Source organism: Panicum virgatum, chromosome 2N, assembly GCF_016808335.1.
Source record: "Panicum virgatum strain AP13 chromosome 2N, P.virgatum_v5, whole genome shotgun sequence".
Taxonomy (NCBI): Eukaryota; Viridiplantae; Streptophyta; class Magnoliopsida; order Poales; family Poaceae; genus Panicum; species Panicum virgatum.
This window is the reverse complement of record NC_053146.1, coordinates 54,268,224-54,292,534: the sequence shown is the minus strand read 5'-3', so window position 1 is coordinate 54,292,534 and position 24,311 is coordinate 54,268,224. Positions and strand designations below refer to the sequence as shown.

At 47.2% G+C, this 24,311-nt stretch overlaps 6 protein-coding genes across 7 annotated transcripts; 2 read left to right on the top strand and 4 right to left on the bottom strand.

The window, feature by feature from the left end:
* Nucleotides 1-320: 320 nt before the first annotated feature.
* Nucleotides 321-2,189, bottom strand: LOC120661323. The gene is made up of 3 exons (XM_039940141.1): nt 1,689-2,189; nt 709-1,069; nt 321-620 (listed from the first exon to the last, which is right to left on the bottom strand). Exons 1-3 carry the CDS (start codon nt 2,073-2,075, stop codon nt 439-441), a joined length of 930 nt encoding a protein of 309 aa, XP_039796075.1. The 5' UTR covers nt 2,076-2,189; the 3' UTR covers nt 321-438.
* Nucleotides 2,190-2,387: 198 nt separating this feature from the next.
* Nucleotides 2,388-5,918, bottom strand: LOC120661322. Its single transcript, XM_039940140.1, has 2 exons — nt 4,762-5,918; nt 2,388-4,460 (listed from the first exon to the last, which is right to left on the bottom strand). The coding sequence occupies exons 1-2, from the start codon at nt 5,782-5,784 to the stop codon at nt 4,398-4,400; spliced, it is 1,086 nt and encodes a 361-aa protein (XP_039796074.1). The 5' UTR covers nt 5,785-5,918; the 3' UTR covers nt 2,388-4,397.
* A 761-nt stretch (nt 5,919-6,679) lies between these two features.
* Nucleotides 6,680-11,557, bottom strand: LOC120661321 (vacuolar protein sorting-associated protein 22 homolog 1-like). Of its 2 annotated transcripts, none has more exons than XM_039940137.1 (8): nt 11,346-11,557; nt 8,804-8,967; nt 8,615-8,725; nt 8,065-8,200; nt 7,806-7,960; nt 7,521-7,628; nt 7,294-7,383; nt 6,680-6,954 (listed from the first exon to the last, which is right to left on the bottom strand). In XM_039940137.1, exons 2-8 carry the CDS (start codon nt 8,852-8,854, stop codon nt 6,850-6,852), a joined length of 756 nt encoding a protein of 251 aa, XP_039796071.1. In that variant the 5' UTR covers nt 8,855-8,967; nt 11,346-11,557; the 3' UTR covers nt 6,680-6,849. The 2 variants fall into 2 exon arrangements, with proteins under 2 accessions (XP_039796071.1, XP_039796073.1); XM_039940139.1 differs by lacking the exon at nt 11,346-11,557 and adding an exon at nt 9,842-11,315.
* A 4,390-nt stretch (nt 11,558-15,947) lies between these two features.
* LOC120661320 (2-keto-3-deoxy-L-rhamnonate aldolase-like) lies at nt 15,948-20,241 on the top strand. Its single transcript, XM_039940136.1, has 4 exons — nt 15,948-17,923; nt 18,018-18,858; nt 18,939-19,041; nt 19,899-20,241. Exon 1 carries the CDS (start codon nt 16,082-16,084, stop codon nt 17,114-17,116), a length of 1,035 nt encoding a protein of 344 aa, XP_039796070.1. The 5' UTR covers nt 15,948-16,081; the 3' UTR covers nt 17,117-17,923; nt 18,018-18,858; nt 18,939-19,041; nt 19,899-20,241.
* On the top strand, nt 17,616-20,244 carry LOC120661319 (rhodanese-like domain-containing protein 14, chloroplastic). Its single transcript, XM_039940135.1, has 6 exons — nt 17,616-17,923; nt 18,018-18,064; nt 18,303-18,395; nt 18,720-18,858; nt 18,939-19,041; nt 19,899-20,244. The coding sequence occupies exons 1-6, from the start codon at nt 17,740-17,742 to the stop codon at nt 20,014-20,016; spliced, it is 684 nt and encodes a 227-aa protein (XP_039796069.1). The 5' UTR covers nt 17,616-17,739; the 3' UTR covers nt 20,017-20,244.
* A 271-nt stretch (nt 20,245-20,515) lies between these two features.
* Nucleotides 20,516-22,802, bottom strand: LOC120661317 (ras-related protein RABA3-like). Its single transcript, XM_039940134.1, has 2 exons — nt 22,337-22,802; nt 20,516-21,221 (listed from the first exon to the last, which is right to left on the bottom strand). Exons 1-2 carry the CDS (start codon nt 22,585-22,587, stop codon nt 20,738-20,740), a joined length of 735 nt encoding a protein of 244 aa, XP_039796068.1. The 5' UTR covers nt 22,588-22,802; the 3' UTR covers nt 20,516-20,737.
* Between the last annotated feature and the right edge of the window lie 1,509 nt (nt 22,803-24,311).

Genomic DNA, 24,311 nt, shown 5'->3' with positions numbered 1-24,311 from the left:
TTCATCTAAAACTGCGATCGCAGGGGCGATGCCAGCCGATCAAGTCACCGGGGTCGGCTCTATTAGCACAACAAGGTCAAATACAGCAGTGAACAGTGTTTTACACTGACTTTTGCAAAATTCATCGGGGTCCGGCGACCCTGATGGCACAAGGAAGCTCCGCCCCTGGATCGTACCCCATGTGAAGGAGGTATTATAAAGATGCATTCCAGCATATGTCATCTATGTCAGTCATTATAAAGAGCAGGACACTCAAGAAGTAAAATTCATGTTGACGAGAAAGATATGAGTTAGTGAGCTACTCTATGTTGCATAAGATATTAGGAAGAAGATTATGTAAAAATATTATTTGATAGACTTGATGAATCTATGATGTCATTTGTATTACATATGACAATCGGAGCAATCAATATTATAATTACATATTCTTCACAGAAGCTATTGTTTTCTTCTAGGAAAAGGACTCAAAAAACTCATCTTAAAACAATAGTCCAGTGCAACAGCAACAGGCAGAAATATGAAAATGTTCTCAACCACACTAAATGCACCATCAAGAGCAACTGATATCAAGCTATCGGTACTCAGCTCGATGGTTCTACCAGATTCCAGCAGAGCAAGACCTGCAGCGAGTTTAGTTCCAGTAAATAAATGAACATTCTCAAGAATGTGCCCGGAAAAGCTTTCAGAAACCATGTTGCCAGGTTTTACCTCTAACAAAAGCAAACGCAGCAGGAGCCCCTGTTTTTAGTTGGATATTATCCAGATCTCTTCTAACAGCGTACCGGAATGTGACTCCAAACAAAGCACAACTCATGAAAACAATTGATGACCGAAGAAATAGTTGTGGCAGATCTTGAACTTCATAGAAAGATATGGGCAAACTAGCCAGAACACCAACTATAGAGGAAACTGCAGCAGCTTTTACAGATTCTAGTCTCTCGCTATCTTCATCAATATCACCATTTGGCACATCTCCAAAGCTTCCTTCCTCAAGACTAGAAGTCAAAGAACGCTGAGCTTCATCAATCATTTCTCTTGCTTGAAGTAATTCCCGCTGGGACTCTGCAATCTTGTTTATTCAATGCAACACAGTAAGCAAATTATTAAAAAATAAGAGACCAAGCATCAAGCAACAAATTATCAATGCCTTTCCCAGCATGAAGATTTCGATGATTGTAGAACTTTATTATCATTTAAAGTTGAAATCATAGACAATAATAATGCTCTATAAAGTTGACATCACAACCAATAATCATCCTGCCTTCAATATCATGGGGTCGCATGGCAAATGCTGCTGGTAATATGTTTGCTAAAAAAACATGGTAAGGCATCATTTATATCGTATTAATTTAACAGACCGGACGATGTAAAATCCAATTTATGAATATACACGGAAATGCCCAAAGGACATGCTGAGCACATGGACTCAAGATGGGACAGTTCAGCGGAGAATGATACAATCATATCTTTAGTAGCGTCTATATGACCAGAGCTACAACACTTGGCTGTGGGGTCTGTCCAGCAGTATGACAGGATCCGGAAATGTTGCTCTACTGTGAGCGAGCCATCACGGCATGGGATTTGTTCGCAGAGCAGGCAAAACGTCGAACAGCTGAACTGGCAAAACATCGAGCAGGCTGGATAGCAAGCGCGTCACAGACTCACAGTGGACGTGGATAGCAGCATACCTCGTCGCGCCGCTTCTCAAGGCGGCGGACCTCCTCGCGGGCCAAGCGCGCTTCGGCCTCCTGGCGCTCGATGTCGGCGAGCGCGGCGCGGGCGCGCTCCACGCGGCGCTCGGCGTCCTCGACGCCCTCGAGCAGGGCCCGGTTCTCCTCGCGCCGCAGCAGCTCGTCCACCTTTTCCCCCACCGCCGAGCTCAGCCAAGAAGCTGCGGCGACGTCTCCCTCGCCGACTCCGCCTCCACCTCCACCACCGGGCCCGCTCCCGCCCTCCCCGGTTGCGGACCTCACGCGAACGCCTCCACGGAAGCGGCAGCGGCGCCGCGCGGCGAGGGGACCCACGGGGAGGAGAGGGGACCCGACGAGCGGGCGGAGGAGCGCGGCGCGTTGCATCGCCGCCAAACTGCGAGCGTGCTTGTGTGCTAGCACTAGCAGGGGCCGCGCTTCCGCTTGCTCGGACGGAGGATGGTTTTGGATTGGAAGAGGACGGTGGGGACGACTGGGGAGAGAACTCGGGGCAGGGCGGCTAGTGGAGTTTGACTCGCTGCACGTGGACCCCACACCGGCCTCGCAGACGGCAAACCCGCTGGGCCGCGGTCATGGATGCGCCAGGGAGACAGCAAGCAAACAGAAGCTCTCAAGACAGACGCATAGTCCCTCTCAAAAAAAAAAAAGACAGACGCATAGTCTGTGCGAGGATGAAAATAATCGGGCACATGTAGATATACCTTCAGGTGGTGTCAGAGCTCAGCTTAACAAGGTATAATACACTCGACAAGCAGAATTACATAGTAAAAATAAGTGTTACGCTACACAAGAGGCGCAACTTCTTGTAGCAAAGAAATCATTTGCACATCTGAAGTTTCTGAACAAATCGCAATCAACACAAGCGCTTCAGAAAATACAGTGTGGCATTAGCCGGGTTGGCATTCATCGACCCATTTGTATCCCCCAGCATGTTAAGATCAGACGCCTTGAAGTCAATGATTCGAGCAAGGTCAACTTGTGGGATGTACATGACTTGTTCAGGTTTAGCAGCTTTGCAACCAAAATTACCGATTTGTGTATTTTTCTGCAGACTCCAAATGAGTAAATCGATCCAAGGATGGCAAGAGATGAAAATTCTCAAAAACTTGCTTGACATGGCAATGAAACAGAGATGAAGTGCACTGAATTTCAGTTTCCGAGTATTACATCCAACACAAGCCAGATAATACCATGCACATCCAACACGAGCCAGATAATACCATGCTCGTCGTCCATGCGCGGGTCAGGACATTCCAAGCAAAAAGACAGGAAATCTGAACAACTGCAGCAACAACAGAATCTAGGGCTGCAGAATTATTCACGCCTATAAGTCAACAAGGAAGGGACTAACTACCAGCCTAATACAAAAATCAAAAAGTACATATGACAGATTTTCTGCAAGCTAATACTGACTTCTCTAGTTATCAAACGCAGCATGCAATTATGCAAATTTCCCGATTCTTAAAACTTCAACAAATGAGGAATTTAAAATCAAATAAGCAAGCACCTCTCTTCTTGTGCAGAAAAAAATGGGAAAGATTTTTAACCACACACTATCAGAAAATTGTGTAAACTTTTACCCTGGCCTTCCTGATTAAAATAGTGTTTCCATGTTTCATTAACAGCATATGATCTTTGATCTATCGATAAACTATACCTTAAATTAAAGCCTTCACCATTTTTGGTCCGAAATCTCCCAATTGACTCTCCAGGGATCTTTTTCATGAACTGGAAACTGGACATTCTAACATACTTGAAATGAGGAAAAAAACAGGTGCAAGTTCAATACTAATAAATTGCTGTCAAGTTCAGTGTGGCGGTAACATTTGTTTAGTCAGGACTGTCTAAGAATCTAGATGGAAAAGGTAAGCAAACGGTCCTTATATGCAGCCAGATGCTCATATAGATGATTGAGCAAATAGGTATATGCAATGAATAGCAGGTACTAAGATAAAAATCTTCTGCTTTTCCCAGGTTTGGTTCAGCTATATTTTGTTCCTTCATTGAAAGAATGGTGGAACCTTGGAGTGATATGGTTACACTTCCAACTTCTGCTACCCTTTCCTAGAAAATATGGTTAGGGCATTAGGACCTTCATCCTTTTCTATCATAGTACCTGCTGAACTATCTATCGCTACCAAAACCAGGTGCAATAACAAGATGAATCTAACCATTTGTGCCTGGGGGAATACCCCAACATATCAAGATATTAGTAGTCCAAAATTGGTTTGGAATACCATGTTACCAAAGAGAAATTTTATGGATAACAAAATGATTGAAGACATGCTCACCAGCAGTGAACATATCAAATTACCAGTATTATCAGATCAAGTAATGAAAAATTTAATTTATAATTCTTTACACAGCAGAGTACTCATTATTTGTTGCAGTGCATGGTAATATACATGTACCAAGAAAGAAGCAAAATTAGCTAAACCAAGGTCTCAAAAGATGCATATTGCATAGATAAACCATCCATTTATTTATGGGCATGATCCGACATTATCTGTTCTTATGGTTAAATTCAACGAGTGCATTCTCTATGTCAATCAACATAACAAATAACTGGTAATGTATTTTTCAATACTCATTGCTACAACAACAGAGTTTACAGAAACCATCATACCATGATTTATTCCAAGTCGGCATCAGATGTTCTACATGCTCGTAAAGAATTCGCAGACAGCATCAACACAAGCTAGGGAAGACCCAAACTGGTGGCCTCGCAGACAGCATCCAGCGGTGGTGCACCTGGATACTCAGCATGGCTGTGTTTAGATGGGGTGAAAAGGTGGGAGAAAAAGTCACATCGGTCAATGTAGCACACTGTAGCACTTTTCGTTTATTTGTGGTAAATATTGTCCTACCATGACCTAACTAGGCTCAAAAGATTCGTCTCGCAACGTACATCAAAACTATGCAATTAGTTTTTTTATTTAACTACATTTAGTACTCCATGCATGGGTCATTTGCTATATTTAATGTTTCGATGTGATAGGGGATGTGATGGAAAGTTTGGAAAGTTTGGAAATTTTGTGGGAACTAAACACACCCCATATCGAACATCGCAAGTTCCATCAGCCAATGAGTACTCGTGCCATTCACCCAAGCGTAGCCCAGCTGCATATAAGCAATCCCCTCGAATTCCTGGGTAATCAGGACCAAGGCAGGATGCAAATCCATCATAACCAAGAAACAGTGTCCTCCCGCCCAAGCTCGTGACTGAAGCCCACTTTCCCTCATCGGACACCCACCGAAAAACACGGTAAACCATCATACCCTCATGATCCTCACTGATGAGCAGCAACACATCGCCCCCGCACTCTCCAAGTCCAAGCCTGAACAGCCCTCCCGCTGGCCTGCTCTTGTCATCCAAGTCCCCTCCAAGATACGACAGCTCGAGCGAATTTTCAGACAGCTCGACTATGGCAAGTCGGAGGCCAACCAAGGCGTAGAGGGTGCCATCGACGAAGAGCATGTCGTCGACCACGTCCGGCGCATCGGCGCGGACCACGCGCCAGAGTGTGTCCCCCAGGCGGCAGTGCTGGACGGTTGGCCTGCCAGGCAGAAAGAGGACCACGGCGAGGTCCTCGGAGAGGATGACGCGGGTGAACGGCGCCGGGACCTTAGGGAGGCGGATCTGCACCCCGGAGAAGAGGTGGAGGAGCAGGAGCCTCGGAGGGTAGTGGGAGGACCCCGCGGTGGTGGCCGTGACGAGGTAGCCGTGCGCGTAGAGGAGGGTGTGGCGGGAGAGGGGCAGGTGGTGGCGGAAGCGGTGGAGGCGGCGGAGCGAGAGGTGAAAGAGCGCCTCGGAGAATGAGGGGAATAGCGCGACTAGGAGGAGCGGGGACTGGGAGGCGAGAACCCCACGGGACGGCGGGAGGAGGGCGCGGTAGGCGCGCAGGGCGAAGAAGTCCTCGAGGGAGGTCAGGCGGGAGGCGATGTCTGGGAGGACGTCCGGCGGAGGGGAAGGCGAGCGGAATACGGCGGATTCTGGATTCGAGGAGGACGTGGGCGAGGCACCGGGCGTGGCGGCCGGCGGCGAGTGCCGGCGGTGGCGCTTCTCCGTCGCCATTTTCCCCTCCTCTGATCCTTCTTTTTCTCTTTTCTTTTCCGTGGTTATTTCAAGCGAAAAACCGCTCGTCTAAGGCGGCGGCGGCAATGGCAAAGGCTAGTCAACGGGTCGCGCCGAACAGAATGCGATGATTGACGGCCCATGGGCTATTCGTGGTCAACGGTAATAGAATGGCCCGCACAAGCCATCATTGACCAATGGGCCCTAACCTAGTGCACTTGTTATTCTAGGTACTACTTAGAGCATCTTCAAAAGTTTGCCATATTTTACTTGGCATATCTTGTGTTTTGTCAACTTCTAAAAAGATATGCCAAGTAAAAAAAGAGCTTATCTCCAACAGTTTGGCATAATTCACTTGCCAAATCCAAATCTAACTTACATCAGGAACCCTGAGAGAGAAACAAAATTATATTTATGTCCCTTCCACCTCTTGAAAACTTAAATCAGGAACCCTTCTCTGTTATTTATTTCTTTTTTCACCCTCCCACCTGACTAGAAACCACGATGCCAACTACGCACCGCGCGCGTATATTTACGCGCTGGAGGCTGATTTTTCCCAAGTTGCCAAAAATTACCAAGTCTTTTGCCAAACTGTTGGAGGAGTATTTTTAACGTTTTTACCAAAAATCAAATATGACAACTCGATTTGCCAAACTGCTGGAGATGCTCTTAGTTGCTAAGCTGAGAATGATCTCCTCTAAAATAAGTTGCTAATAATGTTCTCTCATCTCAGTATAAGAATGTTTGCTACGCTAATAATGGTCTCCTCTCAAAAGAAAATGCTAATAATGGTATCTCCTCTCAATAAAAGTTGCTAATAACTGGGCAATCAAACAGTAGAAGCCGCAAACTGGCTACAACATCCCATCCCAGAAGGCCAGAACCATCAGAATTCTGAATATTGTACAATAACAAACCTGAATTCACACTTTTCATATTTAGAAGTATGATGTTATTCTATCCATCTTACACACAGCTGCTCTGGTTGTTCCACACCTCACAGAGAAATGGACACATGGAAAAGAATAAAAAACAGTGTTTGCAAAATTGACATAGTACAGGTTATTACTTGGCTTCACCGCTGGTTGTGTCGGAACTGACAGTGACGCATGGGAACCAATATCTACGCTTGCCATCCCTGTGGCCATCGTCGATCATAGCAAGTCCCTCCTGATAGTAGTAACAGTTCCAGGTTTAAAATCAGAAATACACATATTGCCATGTAGATACCAAAGATTTTCATGTTTGATTCATAGCAATACACATAGGCATGTAGGTACCAAGGAATTTAATGTTTGATTCAATCTGTTCCAAGCAGTGCCCCCAGGCATGTGTTAATGAAACTACATATTTAAATGGATGGCAGCAGCAAGCTGCAATATTGATTATGCAAGGATTCATCAATAAGTCAACTGCATGCATTGAAAAGATCTATAAATTACCTTTTGCCACATGAAAAGATCCATACTAAATGCTAGTCAGAGGAAAAACTGAGGAAACAAGTATTACCTTAAGTAAAGTTTCAAGGGCATCAATTGCCCGTCCAGTAGACCATGAGAATTCCTTTTCAACTTGTTCTACTGTGACATAGCCTTCAGCCTGCATGTCAAATTGCCAATGATGTTATTACCAGTGGAATGTTGCATTTTCCTATACAGTATAGTATAGTGCATATTAGTACTTTAAAATCTTCTAGTAGTGTGGTGTTAAATATTACAGTATTGAAAGGCACAAACCTGTGCTAGCCCTAGTATCCCACTGTGGTCTTTATTTAATTCAGTAGGAACTGACCGCACAAGCTTTCTCCTCCCAACAGAAATTACTTCAAAGCCACTACCAAGGACCTGTTAATTCAATAAAGAAGCACCATATGAGCTAAAAATCTTACCGCGTACAACAACTTCCTTTGTATTAACTATCATCTGTTAACTAAAGTCCAAACTTGTAGAAACAATGTACATCCAATTCCAAAGTTTCAAAATATAAAACATAGATGGATCACTGAAGCTTTAAAGTCTTACTTTTAGCTTACTTATAGCACGTAAACAGTCATCTTCAGATAATGATTCAAGAGTAGCTTTTCTCTTCTGACAGAGAAGTTTGCGGAGATCTAGCAAGTCAATCAGGCCACCATTATGCGATCTAGTTGCAATGCATATGTCAACTATCTGAACTCCTGCAAGAATGAAAATGGATAGTAAACACAAAAAGATAGCAATATCAAATTTCACTTCCACGACCAGAAGAACCCACAAGAAAGCTTAAAGTGACTATACCAACCAAGTTCATAGTAGAAGTCACCAATCCCTAGAAGTTCTGCCCAAACTCCTTTATTAGATGCCAGCGGATCTACTCCAACTTTTGCACACATCTCATGGAACTGCTGTCTAAATATCGGATTTTTACGAATGTCGCTCTGCACTAGCACAATATGTATATATAACATTACCAGAGAGAATAAGAATATACTTTTCCATTTAAAATTTATGGTGGTATGGTGACTCAATAATGCCATGTCTAAATTTTCTTTCCACTGACATATCTCCTTACACTGGGACTTAATGGACTGCACAAAAAATATGAATGAGTTTCCCCATGACCTGTTACCGAATTCTGTATTTTCCGTTCCGAATATGGTGGATCTTTCTTGGTATGACTATAGTTAGGTCCCTCCCTCCCTCTTCCAATGTCCAATCGACAGCTTTAATGTACATAAGAGTTCAACAGATAGCACATGCAAACACGATCTATATAGTTTGCATACTTTGTGTGATACAGTTTTCTTTCTCCTCCTTCGACATTCAAGTAAAGTACAGGAACAGTTAATTACCTTATGCTTTCGAGCAAATTCCTCGAGCTGTGACCTGAATGTCGCAAGTTGCTCCTTCATCACATCGGTCCTGACCTTGGCCACATTCTCCCCCACCAGCCGGAATTGGTCCTGGAAGTTCGCAGCAACACTTTATTCTCATCTTCCAAAAGGGTGGAAAAAAAAGAAAGTCAAATGTTAAGTCCATACACGAGTAGCCGCTGCATTCTGCAAGCCAGCGATCCCCGGCCGCCTTCTCATGCTTTCCGGTGGCGTGATTTACTTGCTCAAACGGGCTCAGTTTGGACCACAAAATTTTTGAAAACTGAATTGCACCCACACCTAGGATGTATTGACCTCTCGCGCTGAAGAACCTAATCAGTCCATGGATTGATGGATTAGATTGGATAAGCAGCGAAAAAAGAGCACCATGGAACAGAATGAATTAAGCATTGGAATAATCGATAACAATCCATCAAATCGAGCAGAATCAAAAAGATTAAACAGCACACAGCTGGATAGATCTCCACTCCACTACAACGGGTAGGAGCGGCGATGTTGGAGCAAGGGATACTGGTGTGGGATCCGTCGGAGAGCGGAAAGGCCCGGCACCGGCAGTGTCGAGGGGAGTGGGAGGCCGGTCGAGCAGGGACTCCTATCTGTCTGTCTAAGGCCCTGTTTGTTTCCGCTTATCTAGATCTCGCTTTTCTGAAAAGCAAGATTTGTGATAAGCCAGTTGTCTGGAGAATCGGCTGTCTAGATAAAGTGTTTGGCAATCTTGATCATTTTGATTCGATTTGTTTGGAAATCTTGATTATTTTGAGTCGATTCTCTAAGTTGAGTGGTAAAATTTCTAAAGTGCCCTGAGGCTGATGCTATCTCATTTTTTAACTGAATATGTGCAGGACTTAATAATCCTTATGTTTATTTAGTATCTTGAATACATAGTTATATTACAATAATATCATATTCAGTAAAACATGCAATTCAGTAGCCAACCATTCACTAACTCAATTCACCAAAACACGCATTATCCTATGGCAATAGCCTATTTAATTTGTTTCATCAGATTAGTCCAGACCATGTGCTAACACAAAAAGAAGCTACTCTAGTTCTCAACGACACTGAAAAAGTATTCTCTTTGTATGAACCAAGCACTGAAACAAAGAACTGAATGCTCTAGTCCAAGAACTCAGAATCGCATCCACAAAGCAGATCCGGTACAGCGGCAATTAGTTTTTTTTTTACCTTGCGGTGCCCTGGAGCCACTGATGCTTTGGTGGAGAGGTGCGGCTCCTTTACTGTGTCAGGTGATCGGCGAAAGCAGCCTCCAATCCACCTTCGTGCCTCCTTCTCACAGGTGCGACCCGATGAGCGTGGCATGGCCTCGCTGCAGGGGGCGACGGTAGGGACGGCCCGATTCAGAGGGGGGGCACAGCAGGGATAGGGGAGGGGAGGCAGGTGCAGGGGGAGGTCCGACAGAGGCGGGTGGAGGCCTGGAGGGTAGAGCCGCCGGAGCACGAGATGGAGGCGGCACAGGGAGAGGGGTGGTGGGGCCTGGGGAGGGGCGCAGGGAGAGAGGGTGGGGCGGAGAGGCTGGGGGAGCGGGATAGCGTTGGAGGAAATAGGGCTTCACTTGTGAGTCTTAAACCCGTATGCCCTCATGTAAATTGCTATTGACCTCCATACCCCTAAAAAAAATCCTACGCACCTGTATGACCCGGCGCCAAGTTTTCTTTACCCCAGTGCCCTTTTGGACGGAATGAGCTGTAACGGTAGCTAACGGAGTTGGGAAAAGACAATTTTGCCCTTATGTGGAGGAGGTGCTGGACTCTTGAGTCTTTAACCTCTATACCCTTATGAAATTTGTTGTTGACCTCCATACCCTTACGTGGAGGGGGTGGTGGACAGAGAGGGAGAGCAAGGGAGATTTCAGTACTCCCTCCATCTCAATGGCGTTTAGGACAGTCTTATTAGATCATTTTGAAACTAATAAGCTCGTTCTAAACATCATATATTTAAAAATGGAGGGCATTTTTATATATTGATACTTACCTGTCCTATCATACAAAACAGCCCAAGCATACATGAGAGTATTCTGTGATTTTAAGTAGCGTTGTTTATTGGGAGTAGGTGGGAATGGGAGCATTCTAATAAGTGATGAATCTTTGCATGTCCAATAAAAAAAGTCTTTGCAGGTGAAAGGACAACGTTCGAACTGCATGAAATGCACAGAACCTTCAGCTCACTCTTCATATTAGCATTAAAAGAACACCTCACATAATTTCCCGCAAGAAAAGCAGCACATAATACAACATTGTTACTTATATCATGCCGGATCACACGTATGGCTTTGGAAAGCAACACGAGACAACACTGTTCCTTATGTTACTAGGTCGATGAAAACTTATTTGCAACTCAGTGCAACGATCATTCATGATTATCTAACAAAACATTATCGCCTTCAACAAGCCTGGGCTAACTGATGATGCTAAACACTGCACACTGCCTCTGCAGCAAAGCACCTTCAAGCTTCAAATGTCTAATTCATGGGCATGGCAAAGAGCATAACCTATACACTTAGAACAGTGAAATCGCCTACCTAGCTTAGTGGCATTTCGACCTACTATAAGCATGGTCAGATGTGGGGAAAAAATATCTGGGCTTAAACTACCGAACTATACGCTTCGATGTGAATCAAACAGGCAATTTCACCGGAGTATTATCAAGCAGCGATCACTGAGGTACCCACCTGGCTGCTTGGGCGCGGCGGGCGGTGCGACTTCCTTCTCGCCTCTGCGGGTGGCCCGGCGGTGGCCGCGCCTGCCCCTGCCCCTGCGGCCGCGGCGCGCGGGTTGCCGGATCCGGTGCACGGCGGCGGCGGCGGTGGCCGGCGCCGGCTGTCGGCGGCGCAGTAGGGTTTGGGGCGGAGGAGGAAGAAGGCCAGGGGGCCGAATCGGGGGGAGAAGGAACGGGTGAGGCCGTGAGGGGGAGGAAGGATTGGGATGGGTGAGGGGCAATGTGGTCCTTTTTGGGGTTAATTAGATCTATACTATTTACAATTTTCCGAGTTCACTGATCTACCATTACAATTCATCATATTGAAACCGTACCACTGCAATTTTATAATTCTCCGAAATATACCACTACGTACCCTTTCAACATGTTTATTAAAATTTATAGACCAGAATACCCTCGGCCTTCTTCTTCCTTTCGTCCCTTCTCACCTTCCTCTCTCTCCATGGCAGATCCCCCCGTGCCCCTCTGCCACGCGCCGCCGCAAGGCTCCGGTCCGCCCTCCTACGCCCCGGCAGATGGCTATCTCCCCTCCACGCTGACGCCTGCCTACGCCGTCCACCATGGGCGAGCCGGCCGGCACCCGCAGCATCTCCCTCCGTGCGGATGCCTACCTATGCGTGGTGACCATGGGCGAGCTAGCCGGCACCCGCAGCACCACAGCGCCCAACGCCTTCCCCTTCTCCCTGGTGGCGCCTGATAAGGACGGCGCGGGGTTGGACGCGGTGGCGGCGGTCCCCAAGCGCGCGCAGCACCGGAAGGGCAAGAGCATGAGTAGGGCCAATGGCAGGAGTACGACGAGGAGGCGAGCAGCGAGAGCAGCGCGCTCCGGCCTCCATTGCCAGCATGCTCTGCTCTCGTGGCCCGAGGGGGGATCTGCCATGGGAGAGAGGGGACGAGAGGAAGAAGAAGGCCGAGGGTAGTCTGGTCCACAAATTTTAAGAAACACATTGAAGAGGTACATAGTGGCATATTGCGGAGAGTTGTAAAAATTACAGTGGTACGGTTCCAATATGATGAATTGTAATGACAGATCAGTGAACTCGATAAATTGTAATGGCATGCCTCCAATTAACCTCTTTTTTTATCCTCGATCCCACTTGTCAGAACTCCTCCACCGTTAACAACAAACAGAACATGGACAAAAAAATAAAGAAAACTTAGGATCTAGGCATACAAGTTAAAGACTCATTGTATTGGTGATTCTCACCAAAGCGGCTTCCCAAACCAATGAAGCATTTCAGCAACACATCGCTGTTGCAGACAACTGATCTCCAGCTTAATCCCTTTCCACTCGGCAAAGTTTCTTGATGATAAATTAGGTTCCATTTGGCACAGATTTTTGAATGGAGATTTATTTGTAGATGTGCCAAATGGATATTTTGCAAATGGCATGAAGCACTCGTGAGGCTGAAAATGACTTACACTATGTAGGACAAGTAAAAAAAAAGCTTCATCAGCTTCACCTCTTCTATCCGCTCATAGAGAATAGGAAACAAATGCTTTGTCAAATGTTTTTTTAAAACCATTTCAAATTCACCAGAGAAGCTGCTTCACACCGTTTTAGAAAAGTTGACCATGCCAAACGGGGCATTAGTGATTGAGCAAATGGTCGGTCTGGATTTTCCGAATAGATTTTCTAAAATTAAATAGTTTATTTCACTGTAGCTGACTGAACACATCACACCATTTTGCACACAATTCTAACCCTACATTTGATCAGAGAAACTATCCTGTGAGCTAAAAATCTCCTCGCAATGTTCACTTCGATCGCGCATGCACCTTCTTGATCAGATCCTTTTCGTAATGACGGCAGGATCATATTTTGGTATCTTGTCAGGAAAGAAGCCAACATAACTCTAATGGACTAGAACCACAGGGATCTACTAAAAGTGCTAGTACCAAAGGACTCAGCGTTATCTTGGTCCCAGATTTTTAACTTGAAACAACTGGAAAAATGGAGCAACCACGGTGCAGTCTCATAACCAAATTGCAGAGATGTGCTCCGATTACAAAAATATACTTCCTCTCACAAGTCACAATCCAACGCAGACAGATCCAACGTCAACAACACAAGCTGTCCCTACAATTTCTTACACAGGAAGGACTCCACAATCTAACATCGAAAATGTTTACTCAGTGGCTGATCCATCTTATAAACAGCTTTCAGTAGCAGCTACAATTTTTTGTAATGATATGCCAAACATTCAAATTACCTTTTTTTAGAGCAACATTCAAATTACCTTGTTGATCATCGGCACATATGGACTCACCTACATTATAGTAAATTCTCCTTTATGTTTCTTTTCTTTTTCTTCCTTCGAGCTTCTCCTAAGAAAGCATCAATCATCCCTTGCTTTCCATCCATGCGAAAGAAGCGAAAATGGTGAAACGGCAATCTCAACTAAAGGTGACAAGATCATAACTCTAGTAGTGTCTTCGCAATCCAACTTGGACCACTTGACCCCTGTAAATTTGAAATAATATAAAATCACCTAAGTTAGATTTTAAACACTTTACCACCCCTAATCACGAGAGATTTCGATATTTGACATCAGATACGCACGCCTCACACGATTTGCCATTAAATTCGCAAACCTTTCGAAATATAACACTAGACATGCGAATTCTTTCTAAACATAGGATTTCGGCTCTTTTTTTCAATTTCGTGAATTTCTCTTATGTTTTCCTTTTATTAGGTACTTGAATTACCCATTCTGCCCCTGACCCATCAACTACAATCAATTGGATCCAATCCATGCGTGTTCATCTTTTTCTCTCTCGGTCTCTCTTCTCTCACTCAGTGCCTGGCGCAAGAACTGCCGCGGCCCCAGGCCGGAGAGGGAGCGCCGCCGCCCGCTGCTGCTCCCGGCTGCAGCAGCGCCACCGCCCGCTGCTGCTCCAAGGTTGCGGGAGCGCCGGCGGCCGTGTTCCTCGTCAAGCTCCGCGGCGCACCACGGAGGCGACGACATAGCATCAGGCACAGGCACAGGCAGGCACAGTAGCCAGGCGGCCTCTACCGTCGCCGTGCTGCTCGCGGTGCTGCTCTCGACCCGTAGCAGTAGGCTGGAGAAATTATATACCCAGCATGACAAACCATTTACTGAACTCTTGAGCTATATCAGATACAGAGACTAGAGCAAGTGTAGCAATTGACTAGTACACAATGCAAATCATAAAACTGCAACTATCCAATCTTCCATTTCGTGAGGGAGCAGCCTGCTGTTGGCCTTCTTCTCCAGCGTCAGCTGCTGCTGTCCGCGGCTGGCATGCGCAGCAACGACAGTACACCAGGACGCGGCGTCATCTAAAAGTTGGCGTCCGGCAGCTAGAGAGCCTCCTTTAGCTTGAACGGGGTGGAGAGCAGCGCCGCGAGTGGCACGGCGACGGCGGAGGCCGCCTGGCCATTGCGCTTGATGCCATCATCGTCGCCTCCGTGGTGCAGGTCCCGCCGCGCAGCTTGGCGAGGAACACGGCCGGCGGCGCTCCTGCAGCCCCGGAGCAGCGGCGAGCGGCGGCGCTGCCGCAGCCTGGAGCAGCGGCGGGCGGCGGCGCTCCTGCTCCGGCCTGGGCCGCAACAGTTCTTGCGCCAGGTACTAAGAGGGAGAGGAGAGACCGAGTGAGAAAGAGATGAACACGGATGGATTAGATCCAATCGATTGCAGCTGATGATAGGGTTAGGGGCAGAACAGGTAGTTCCAGTTCCTAATAAAAGAAAAACATAAGTGAAATTCGCGAAACTGAGAAAAAGAGTCGAAATCGTCTGTTAAGAAAGAATCCGCACATCTAATGTTATATTTCGAAAGACTCACAAATTTAATATCAAAATCTCTACCTAACCACGGGCCGTAGGGGCGTAGGGCTCTAGCGTCGTCAAGCCAAAGCAACAGAGGCCCTATTTAGTTCCAGCGCAATTTTTTTTGAAATTTTACTAATTTGAAGTACTAAATGAAATCTATTTACAATTTTTTTCATATATGGGTTGTAAATCGCGAGGCGAATCTAATGATGCTAATTAATTTATGATTAATCAATAATTAGCGGATGATGAATTATGAATTAAATAGGCTTATTAGATTCGTCTCACGATTTAAAGACTATCGATGTAAAAAAATTGTAAATAGATTTTATTTAGTACTCCATACAATATATGTATGAAAACATTCGATGTGACGGTTTTTTTTATGTTTACAGAGTTTATAGAGGGAGAGCTTAGGCCTTGTTTGGCTCCAGAACTTTTTTTTCAAAAGTCCCTATCACATCAAAAGGAATTTTACTATTTTATTAGTATTAAATAAATCTGTTTATAAATATTTTTTGACAGCTGAGTGCTTTTTTCGCGAGACGAATCTAATGAGCCTAATTAATCGATGATTGGCTACAGTGATGCTACAGTAACCATTCGCTAATCAGTAGATTAACATACCTCATTAGATTCGTCTCGCAGTTTAGCCCCAGAGTTCTACAGTTAGTTTTATAATTAATATTTATTTAGTACTTCTAAATACTAAAAGATTCAGTTTATAACCCCTAAACAGGGCCAGACTCAGTCTCACACAACAGACAGCACATGACACACTCTCACAGTCTCACGCGGCACTCGGCAGTCGCAGTCTCGCAGATCCCCCGAAGGCCGAAGCCCACCACCGGGCTCCACCGCCGCCCGCCGGCCGCCGGCCGGCCTCGCTCGCGATGGCCGCCGCATCCGCCTCCCTCTCCCACCTCCTCCTAACGCCCAGACGCAGAGCGCATCCAAACCCCTCGCATCATCCCTCCCGCCCCATCACCACCGCGCTGCCCCGCCGCAGGCGCCCCGCCCCCGCGATCTCGGCCGCCGCATCCGACCTCCTCTCCCCCGCGCCCTCCCTCAAGTCCCGCCTCGCCACCGGGGACACCCTCTACGGCCTCTTCCTCCTCTCCTTCTCGCCCACCCTCGCCGAGCTCGCCGCCCTCGCCGGCTACGACTACGTCGTCGTCGACATGGAGCACGGGCCGGGCGGGATCCCCGAGGCCCTCGCCTGCCTCCGCGCGCTCGACGCCGCGCGGACCCCCGCCGTTCTCCGCCTCCCGGAGGCCAGCGCCGTCTGGGCCAAGAAGGCGCTCGACCTCGGCCCCGCGGGCCTCATGCTTCCCGCCGTCGAGTCCCCCGCCGCCGCCGCCGAGGCCGTCTCACACTGCCGCTACCCGCCGCGCGGCGTCTGCGGCGCCGCGCACCCCATCGTCCGCGCCTCCGCCTACGGCCTGGATGACTCCTACCTCTCCCGCTGCGAGGATGACACGCTCATCATCTGCCAGGTCGAGACCGCCGCCGGGATCGCGGAGGTCGACGCCATCGCCGCCGTCGACGGCGTGGACGTCGTGCAGATGGGCCCGCTCGACCTGTCGGCCAGCATGGGCTATCTCTGGGACCCCGGGAACAGGAAGGTGCGGGCGGCGCTGAGGGAGGCCGAGAGGAAGGTGCTAGAGGCCAGGAAGAAGAAGGTGGCAGTCGCCACGGATGGCAATGCTGCTTACTTGGGTGGGTTTGCAATGCAGAATGACCCGCCCGAGCAGCTCAAGCTCAGGGGTTACCATATGGTGGCTGGCGCTGCGGACATTGGGATGTTCCGGAAGGCGGCATTGGATGATGTCAAGCGGTTCCGGGAGGCAGTGATGGAGATCGGCGAGGAGGGTGATGAGGAGGAAGAGAACGAAGAGAAGGAAAATGATGGGTACTGGAGTGAGTGAGCAGAGCAGAACAAAGCTGAGCTGAAAGCATTGCAGGAAACTCGTTATGGTGTTTCTATCTGGTGATGTTATCTCTGTTCTGAATTCAGGGTTTAAGCGATCTTAGGGAGCCTCGGCATCTCCGGATTTAGATGTAGTTTTCTTTAGTTCTTCATTTGAATTTCAGGCGAACAGTCTGTTTGGGCATCCTAGTCTTCCCATTTGTAGGATGGAACTTGGAACTGATGGCTACCAATAAACAGCTGAATTTTGCAGATTTGCTGTTGCCTTTTTTTTTTGTTCTTCCATTTTCTGCACATCCAGAGAAGGCTGGATCTTTTTAGCCGAACGTTTGAAATTGTATCAAGGGATGAGAACCGCAGAGGTAAGTATTTTCTAGATTGTTGGTGTGGTGGGGCCAGGGCAAGCCACACGCCCAGAATCCAGATTGTCAATCTCACCTCTTGCTCAACCTCCACCACTAGTTCAGATATGCGCCGATCCAAAACCACTGGGTCCTTTGGACATTTCTGCTTCCAAAAAGAATCTCTTTCCAGTAACGGGATGCAGCCTAGACTTAGAAGAAGCTAAGCCGTCTTTTAATTCTCTCGGGTCCTCCAAAGCTGTTTTTCCTCCTTTCTCTCATGCCCACAATGCTGGCAGCCATCTCTTTACGGAATCTTGCTTGCTCATCAAGGTTATCATCCTGTTCAGAATTCACATCTGGCAATTCCTGGCGTCCCATAGAGGCTGCAAAACTCCACCGGACATGTTCTGTGAGCTCGATTCATATAAGCTGTGCTGCTACTAAGCCTGCAAAGACTCCTGGTAATTCTCTACATTTTTTTGGTTGATACAAACTGTTAGTTGTCCAGATCTTCATGATTTTCTTTGATCCATACCTTGCCTGTTTTCCTTATAGCTGAAGTAGAGTGGAAAGTTAAGCGGCAACTCCTAGCAGAAAAGCGGGTAACTTGCATCACTTTACCATGTTATTATCTTTAAGTTTGTTATGAAATACTTAACCTATGTTTTAAAAGAAATAGATTATATATGAAATAGGCGCTGTTTTGTAATTTATTGGAACTTATCTACCTTGTTCTGTTCATCTGTTGATTCATTTGTTAGTTCACTGTTGGCTCGTGGTGAGTCTTCTATGCTTAGCACTTCACATTTATACTGGTGGTGGTGTTGCTTATTTTTGCAGGTACGCAGTGTTGATGTGAAGGAAGCATTGCGCCTTCAAAAGGAGAATAACTTTGTGATTCTTGATGTCAGACCAGAAGCAGAGTTTAAAGAGGTATCCTGTAGTCAGTATTTCTAGTTCTTATGCCACAATTTCAGCTCTGAGGTTTAGGGCTATAACATCATTGCATTGCCACATAGTACAGCCACTTCTACCATTTTCTTAGGCCAAAATGTGATCTTTAGGGAAATTGATTTGTATCAGAGGTCACATACTGGATAGATAGTACTACCTGCTAACTGAATATAGGTTCTGCCAATGTGAAGTTTGTTCCTGTATACTTCGTGCTGCTTCAAGGCATAGAGCTCGAAGTTCATTGCCTAAGGATCAATAAATTTGAAGCAGTGGATACATTTTATGCATTTTATTCTTATGCAGGCTCATCCACCTGGCGCCATCAATGTACAAATATACAGATTAATAAAGGAATGGACGGCATGGGATATTGCAAGGCGTGCAGCATTTGCGTTCTTTGGCATATTTGCTGGAACAGAAGAGAATCCTGAGTTCATACAAAGTATGATAGCAAGTGCTGTTGCTGCAGTTTGATTACTCGTAAATGGTATGGAAATCAGCAGCTAATGTTATGCTGTGCAGGTGTTGACACGAAAATTGGTAAAGATGCGAAGATAATTGTGGCATGTTCTACAGGAGGGACACTAAAGCCTACACAAAATTTTCCTGATGGAAAGCAATCTCGGTATGTTGTGTAATTAGCACTGCAAGTTTGACAGTTTCTTAGCATGTGTAATCAATTATTCTCATGTGTATGTCCTCCCAATAAAATTGATTACTCTCCAAGAGACAATGAAATTAAGAGGCTATTGGAAAATACTATTGACGTATGGATACTCACAGCATTATTTCCTCCGTAAATGCATGGTAAGAGTGGATCAAGCATCGATAGCATGCATGTGAAGGCAGTGAACATATTTGGTCAGCTGAAGGTCATGCAAACAATTTACAAGCTATATATACCATTTTGCACATGAGCACATAGGGGTGCTTGGGCAAGTGTCATAGTGTATAGGCTTCAGCTTTAGAATCCAAGGAGCCAAATTTATCTGTTTCCCAGTTATGGGTAGTTCATTAACGGTGCTTTCAGCTGCTGTTTTTTTTTTTGAAGTAATGCTGCTGGGCTTTTAGCATTTGTTTTTTCACTGACTGCAAGCAATGGTACACCACACCTTCTTCGCCTGCTTAGATTTAGCAGGTATCCAACTTATTAATATTTACTTCAAAATTGAACTAAATCCCAAATACTCTTAGTGCGATCCTACCTTTTCAGACAAGACTTAGTAGTTTGGTAATTTAATCCTGAAGGAAAGAAAAGTAGTATGGGCAACTTGGTCCACACTACCAATTTCAATTTGGAGGCTGTTGAGTTTACTTTTAAGCAAGATCAAGTATGTCCATAACCATGCCGTTACACCCATTCATTTTACCATCCATCTTGTTTCTTCTGAAAGTGACTCGTTCAAAATATTTTGCTATTTTCTCAAGAGAAAGCATATATCTGCGTTGGAGCTTATCCTCTGTTGTGGTTGACCTTGGCAGATCTCTGATAGCGGCTTACCTGCTGGTCCTAAATGGCTACAAAAATGTGTACCATCTGGAAGGAGGGCTTTACACATGGTTCAAGGAAGGCCTACCAGCTGTTGAAGGAGAAGAATAAGCAAGAGAGACCTATTTCTTGTTACGACATTGTTGTTCACATGCTGGAGTTGTGAGTTGTAATCATGCGCTTCACAGGATCTCAGATCGTTTCTCCCCATTGAGATGTCTCATATCGCCTTGGTTGCCCAACGTGTCGGTGTATGTTGCTTGGGCATGACAGTATGATGACTATTAGCTTTAACCAATAAAAGTGAGCAGAAGCATAGTTCCTTTTGGATCTCGAGGTCAACCTATTTTCTTCAGTTGATAAAGGCTGCTGAAAGATACTTTCTTTGGGTTCTATTTGTCGCTCGTTTTTCTAGTTTGTTTGTTGAATCTTCTTTCAATATCTTAGTAGTCTGGTTATAGGATGTAGTTTCATGCCAAGTGTGCAGTAGCTTTGTTTATTTGCTATATTGGAGAATCTGTATCATGGTTTTCATTGGATGTGTTTAGAAGCTTGGAAGTTGCAGTGAAGTAACATAAAGGGTGATGGTTAAACCAGTGAACATACTTGTGAAAAAAAGTGTTTGATGGCATAAATCTGCCTGTTTGCTTGGGAACTTCGAAAACAAATCAATTGATCAGATACGATAGAACGTCTCATACTTACAGGCTTTACAAGGTAATAACATGCCTAAAAGACCAATAGTGTAATGATCTGTGATTTGGAAATGTGAAGCTCTTAAAAAAAACACAGTACTTTTGAAATAACTCCTACATCTGAAGTGAAAACGCCATCACGAGCAGGCGCACTGCGAGCTCGGCCTCTTCATGGCGCTGGTCTCCATGATGGAGCCCAGGTCCACCGTGGTCCCCTTGAGCGACAGCACCTCGCCGCCGGCGCCGCCATCGCCCTGGTCGCCGCGCATCCGGCGTGCCTCGTCGAGCTCCAGCGCCCTGCGCGAGACGACGGCGAAGACCTCCTCGAGGAGCGTGAGGAAGGCGCGCTCCACGTTGTCCCCCGAGAGCGCGGACGCCTCGGAGAAGAAGAGCCCCTGCTCCTCGGCGAGGCGCGCGGCCTCGTCGGCCGCCACCTCGCGCCGCGCCGCGGGCATGTCGGCCTTGTTCCCGATGAGCGCCACGACGGTGGAGCCGTCGGCGTGCGCGCGGAGCTCCTCCACCCACCGCGGGACGTGCTCGAACGTGGCGCGCCGGGTCACGTCGTACACCACCATGGCGCCCAGCGCGCCGCGGTAGTAGGCGCTCGTCACCGCCCTGTACCTGCAGCGCATCATCAATTTAACACGTATTGCCATGTGCCCAGACTTGTGAAGAATTTCCTTTTGTTCTGTTTAGCACACAGTACTAAAAATTTGGAACTTGATTAAATTCCTGCAAAAAAATCCATACGCTCTTGCTTCCGCATAAAAATAAAAAAATGCTCATGACTCGTGAGCATGCTCTGGTTACAAGAGATTGAACAGAGGACAGGGTTGGGAGAAACGTTGAGGTGGCAAATGCCTAATTCGAAATCAAGGTAAGATAAGACTATTTCGAAATTCAAACGATGGCCTGTGTAGTCTTTATCTCCAAATGAAATGGCGGTCCATCGAGGGATCACTTTCAGCGTGGCCGGTGATGCTATTGATATGGTTACTGGTGGTCTGAAGATCTTTCCGTAGCATGCTTAATACCTGGCCTCCTCAAATTGCAAACATAGCTTTCGGTTGCTTTTAATTCTTGCATTATTGAACTCCGCCCACCAATGTGCATGCTTATCTTTTCACAAAGTTCCTCTTAAAACCTAATTTCCGGATAGGGATGGACAGGTAGAAGACACCATCTCCTTCAGAATCAGCTCACCGTCGCGTCTGGATTAAGAACGCAATCCCATTTTCTTAATAATTTTAGCTGCCGGCCGGCTTCTTGTAGAGAAATACTAGCTGACATCATGTCATCACCCTTCACGACTTCACCACCTTCCGAAGCAACTAAACCATAGGTTACCGAATCCCTCTTCAGATGTTAAACAAATACGTACTTACTAGACGGAATTCCGAAGTTAGGCAGCGTACACCTGTCACAGGCACAGCCTAATCAGGTGGGGAAAAAAAAGCTCGGAAAAGCTCCAAAAGCTAAAGCTTCAGGCGCACACACGTACCGGAACCAAAAATTCCTTAGAGTGCAATCCAAACGACGCACCGCGGTTACGATGCCTATCTACTCTGTTCTTGCGCACGAGGACGACGTGTCCACGTCGCCACCGCCCACCGGTGGACGACGGTCGAGGCACACCGCACACGGCGGAGCAGGCGGCGGAGCATGGTCGCCGGATGCCGGACGGGGGGCAGGTAGCAAGAAGGCAGCAAGCAGGTGTGGTGCACTGGTGCACGTACCTCTCCTGGCCGGCGGTATCCCAGATCTGCGCCTTGACGCGCTTGCGGTGGAGCGTGAGGGTGCGCGCCTGGAACTCCACCCCGATGGTGGACTTGGAGTCGAGCGCGAACTCGTCCCGCGTGAAGCGCGCCAGCAGCTGCGTCTTCCCCACCGCCGAGTCCCCCACCACCACCACCTTGAACACGTAGTCGATCTCCGCCTCCCCCTCCCACCGCGCCTCCTCCTCCGCCTCGTCCCCCCGCGCTACCATCTCTTCGATCACCTCCTGGTCCTCTTGGCGCACCCTGCTTATCTATCGAGCTCCGCTTCTTGGTTGTCGCAACCGACACCGACCATGCTTCGGGCCCGCGGCCACGAGAAGAGACGGCGAGAAGAGAGCTGGGTCGGCTAGGCTCTGGCGGTTACTTGTGTGGCATGCAAGAGGTGGGAGAGCAGAGGCAGAGCGCAGGGGCAGCGCTTTTGACGGTGAGGGTGTGTTTAGTTACACCCAGTAAATACAAAAAAGCCGTAAACACATTAAAGTGAAAAAAATCTTACTAATTTGAAGTACTAAATGAAGTCTATTTATAAAACTTTTTGCATGGATGGGCTGTAAATCGCGAGACGAATCTAATGAGCCTACTTAATCCATGATTTGCAATAGTAATGCTACAATACCCATCCGCTAATTATTGATTAATTATGAATTAATTAGCATCATTAGATTCATCTCGCAATTTACAACCTATCTGTGTAAAAAGTTTTATAAATAGACTTCATTTAGTGTTTCAAATTGGGAAGATTCGAAACGCAAATTTTTTTTGCGTTTACACCTACCGAACTAAACACACCGTGAGTTCTGCTGGTCAGCAGCTCGTGTCCCGTCCGCCACCGCCCGCGTGTCGCGCTTTTTCGGCCGGGATGGATGCTGCGCAAAGGGCAGGCCGGCACTGGCAGCCAGTATCCTGCGCCGTGTTCACGGTGTCCCGGTCATCCTTTTATTCGGTCTGGCTTTAGCCAGGGATGTCTGTATGCGTAGCCGTCTTTTCTTCTTTAGCCTTTCTTGCAGGGATTGGAACGCATCGATCCGACGCGGAGCACGAGTAGATGGGCGACGTTGCTTTCAGCTCGAGGAAAAGTACTCTCCCCTATCTCTGAACATTGTTAGTGCATGACAGACCCTTTGCCCTTTCTCTTGCAACAAAAAAAAAAAGAAAAAACAGAGGGTCAAACACACCATAAGGCGTGCGCATGCATTAGAGGTCAGAACCGCGTTGCTCGTGGCGAAAGGCAAGCCCGGGAATCCTGCAGCTGTGTACTAGTCTTGTAGGAGTACTTTCTTTTGATGAGTAAATTCCTTATATGTCATTGAGAAATATAACTCATCATTTATGTGACATTAGAAATTAGTCTATCCCTTCAATGCCACCGTTTATAATTTCACGCCCCCTATATGCCATTACCGCCAAATTCACATACTAACGGCGTCAATTTTTTCCTTTTGGACGTTTTTACCCTCCTTCCAAACAGAAGCAACGCTCAGATGCTCACTAGACTGATAAAAAAAAACACGCGTGCCCCTTCCATCCCGTGACCCTCCACCTTGCTCCTCTCGCGGCCGCCCCTGCATCCCATGCGGCGCGGCGTCGGACGAGCAGAAGGGTGGCCTGCGGGGACCGAGGGCGTCGAGGGCCGCGGCGGCCGGCGGGGAGTGAGAGCCGCGGTGGCTGGCTGGGAGCCCAGGCGTCGAGGGTCACGATGGGCAGCGGAGACCGAGGGCCGCGGCGGCCGGTGGAGACCGAGGGCCGCGGCGGCCGGCGGGGAGCGAGAGCAGTGGCGGCCGGCCGGCTGGGAGCCAGGGAGTCGAGGGCTGCGGCGACCGGCGGAGAGCGAGAGGCGCGGCGGCCCGCTCGGAGCCTGGGCATCGAGGTCGCGGCGGCCTGCAGGGACGTTTCTCAATGACATACAGGAATTTACTCCCTTTTGATCTGTAGC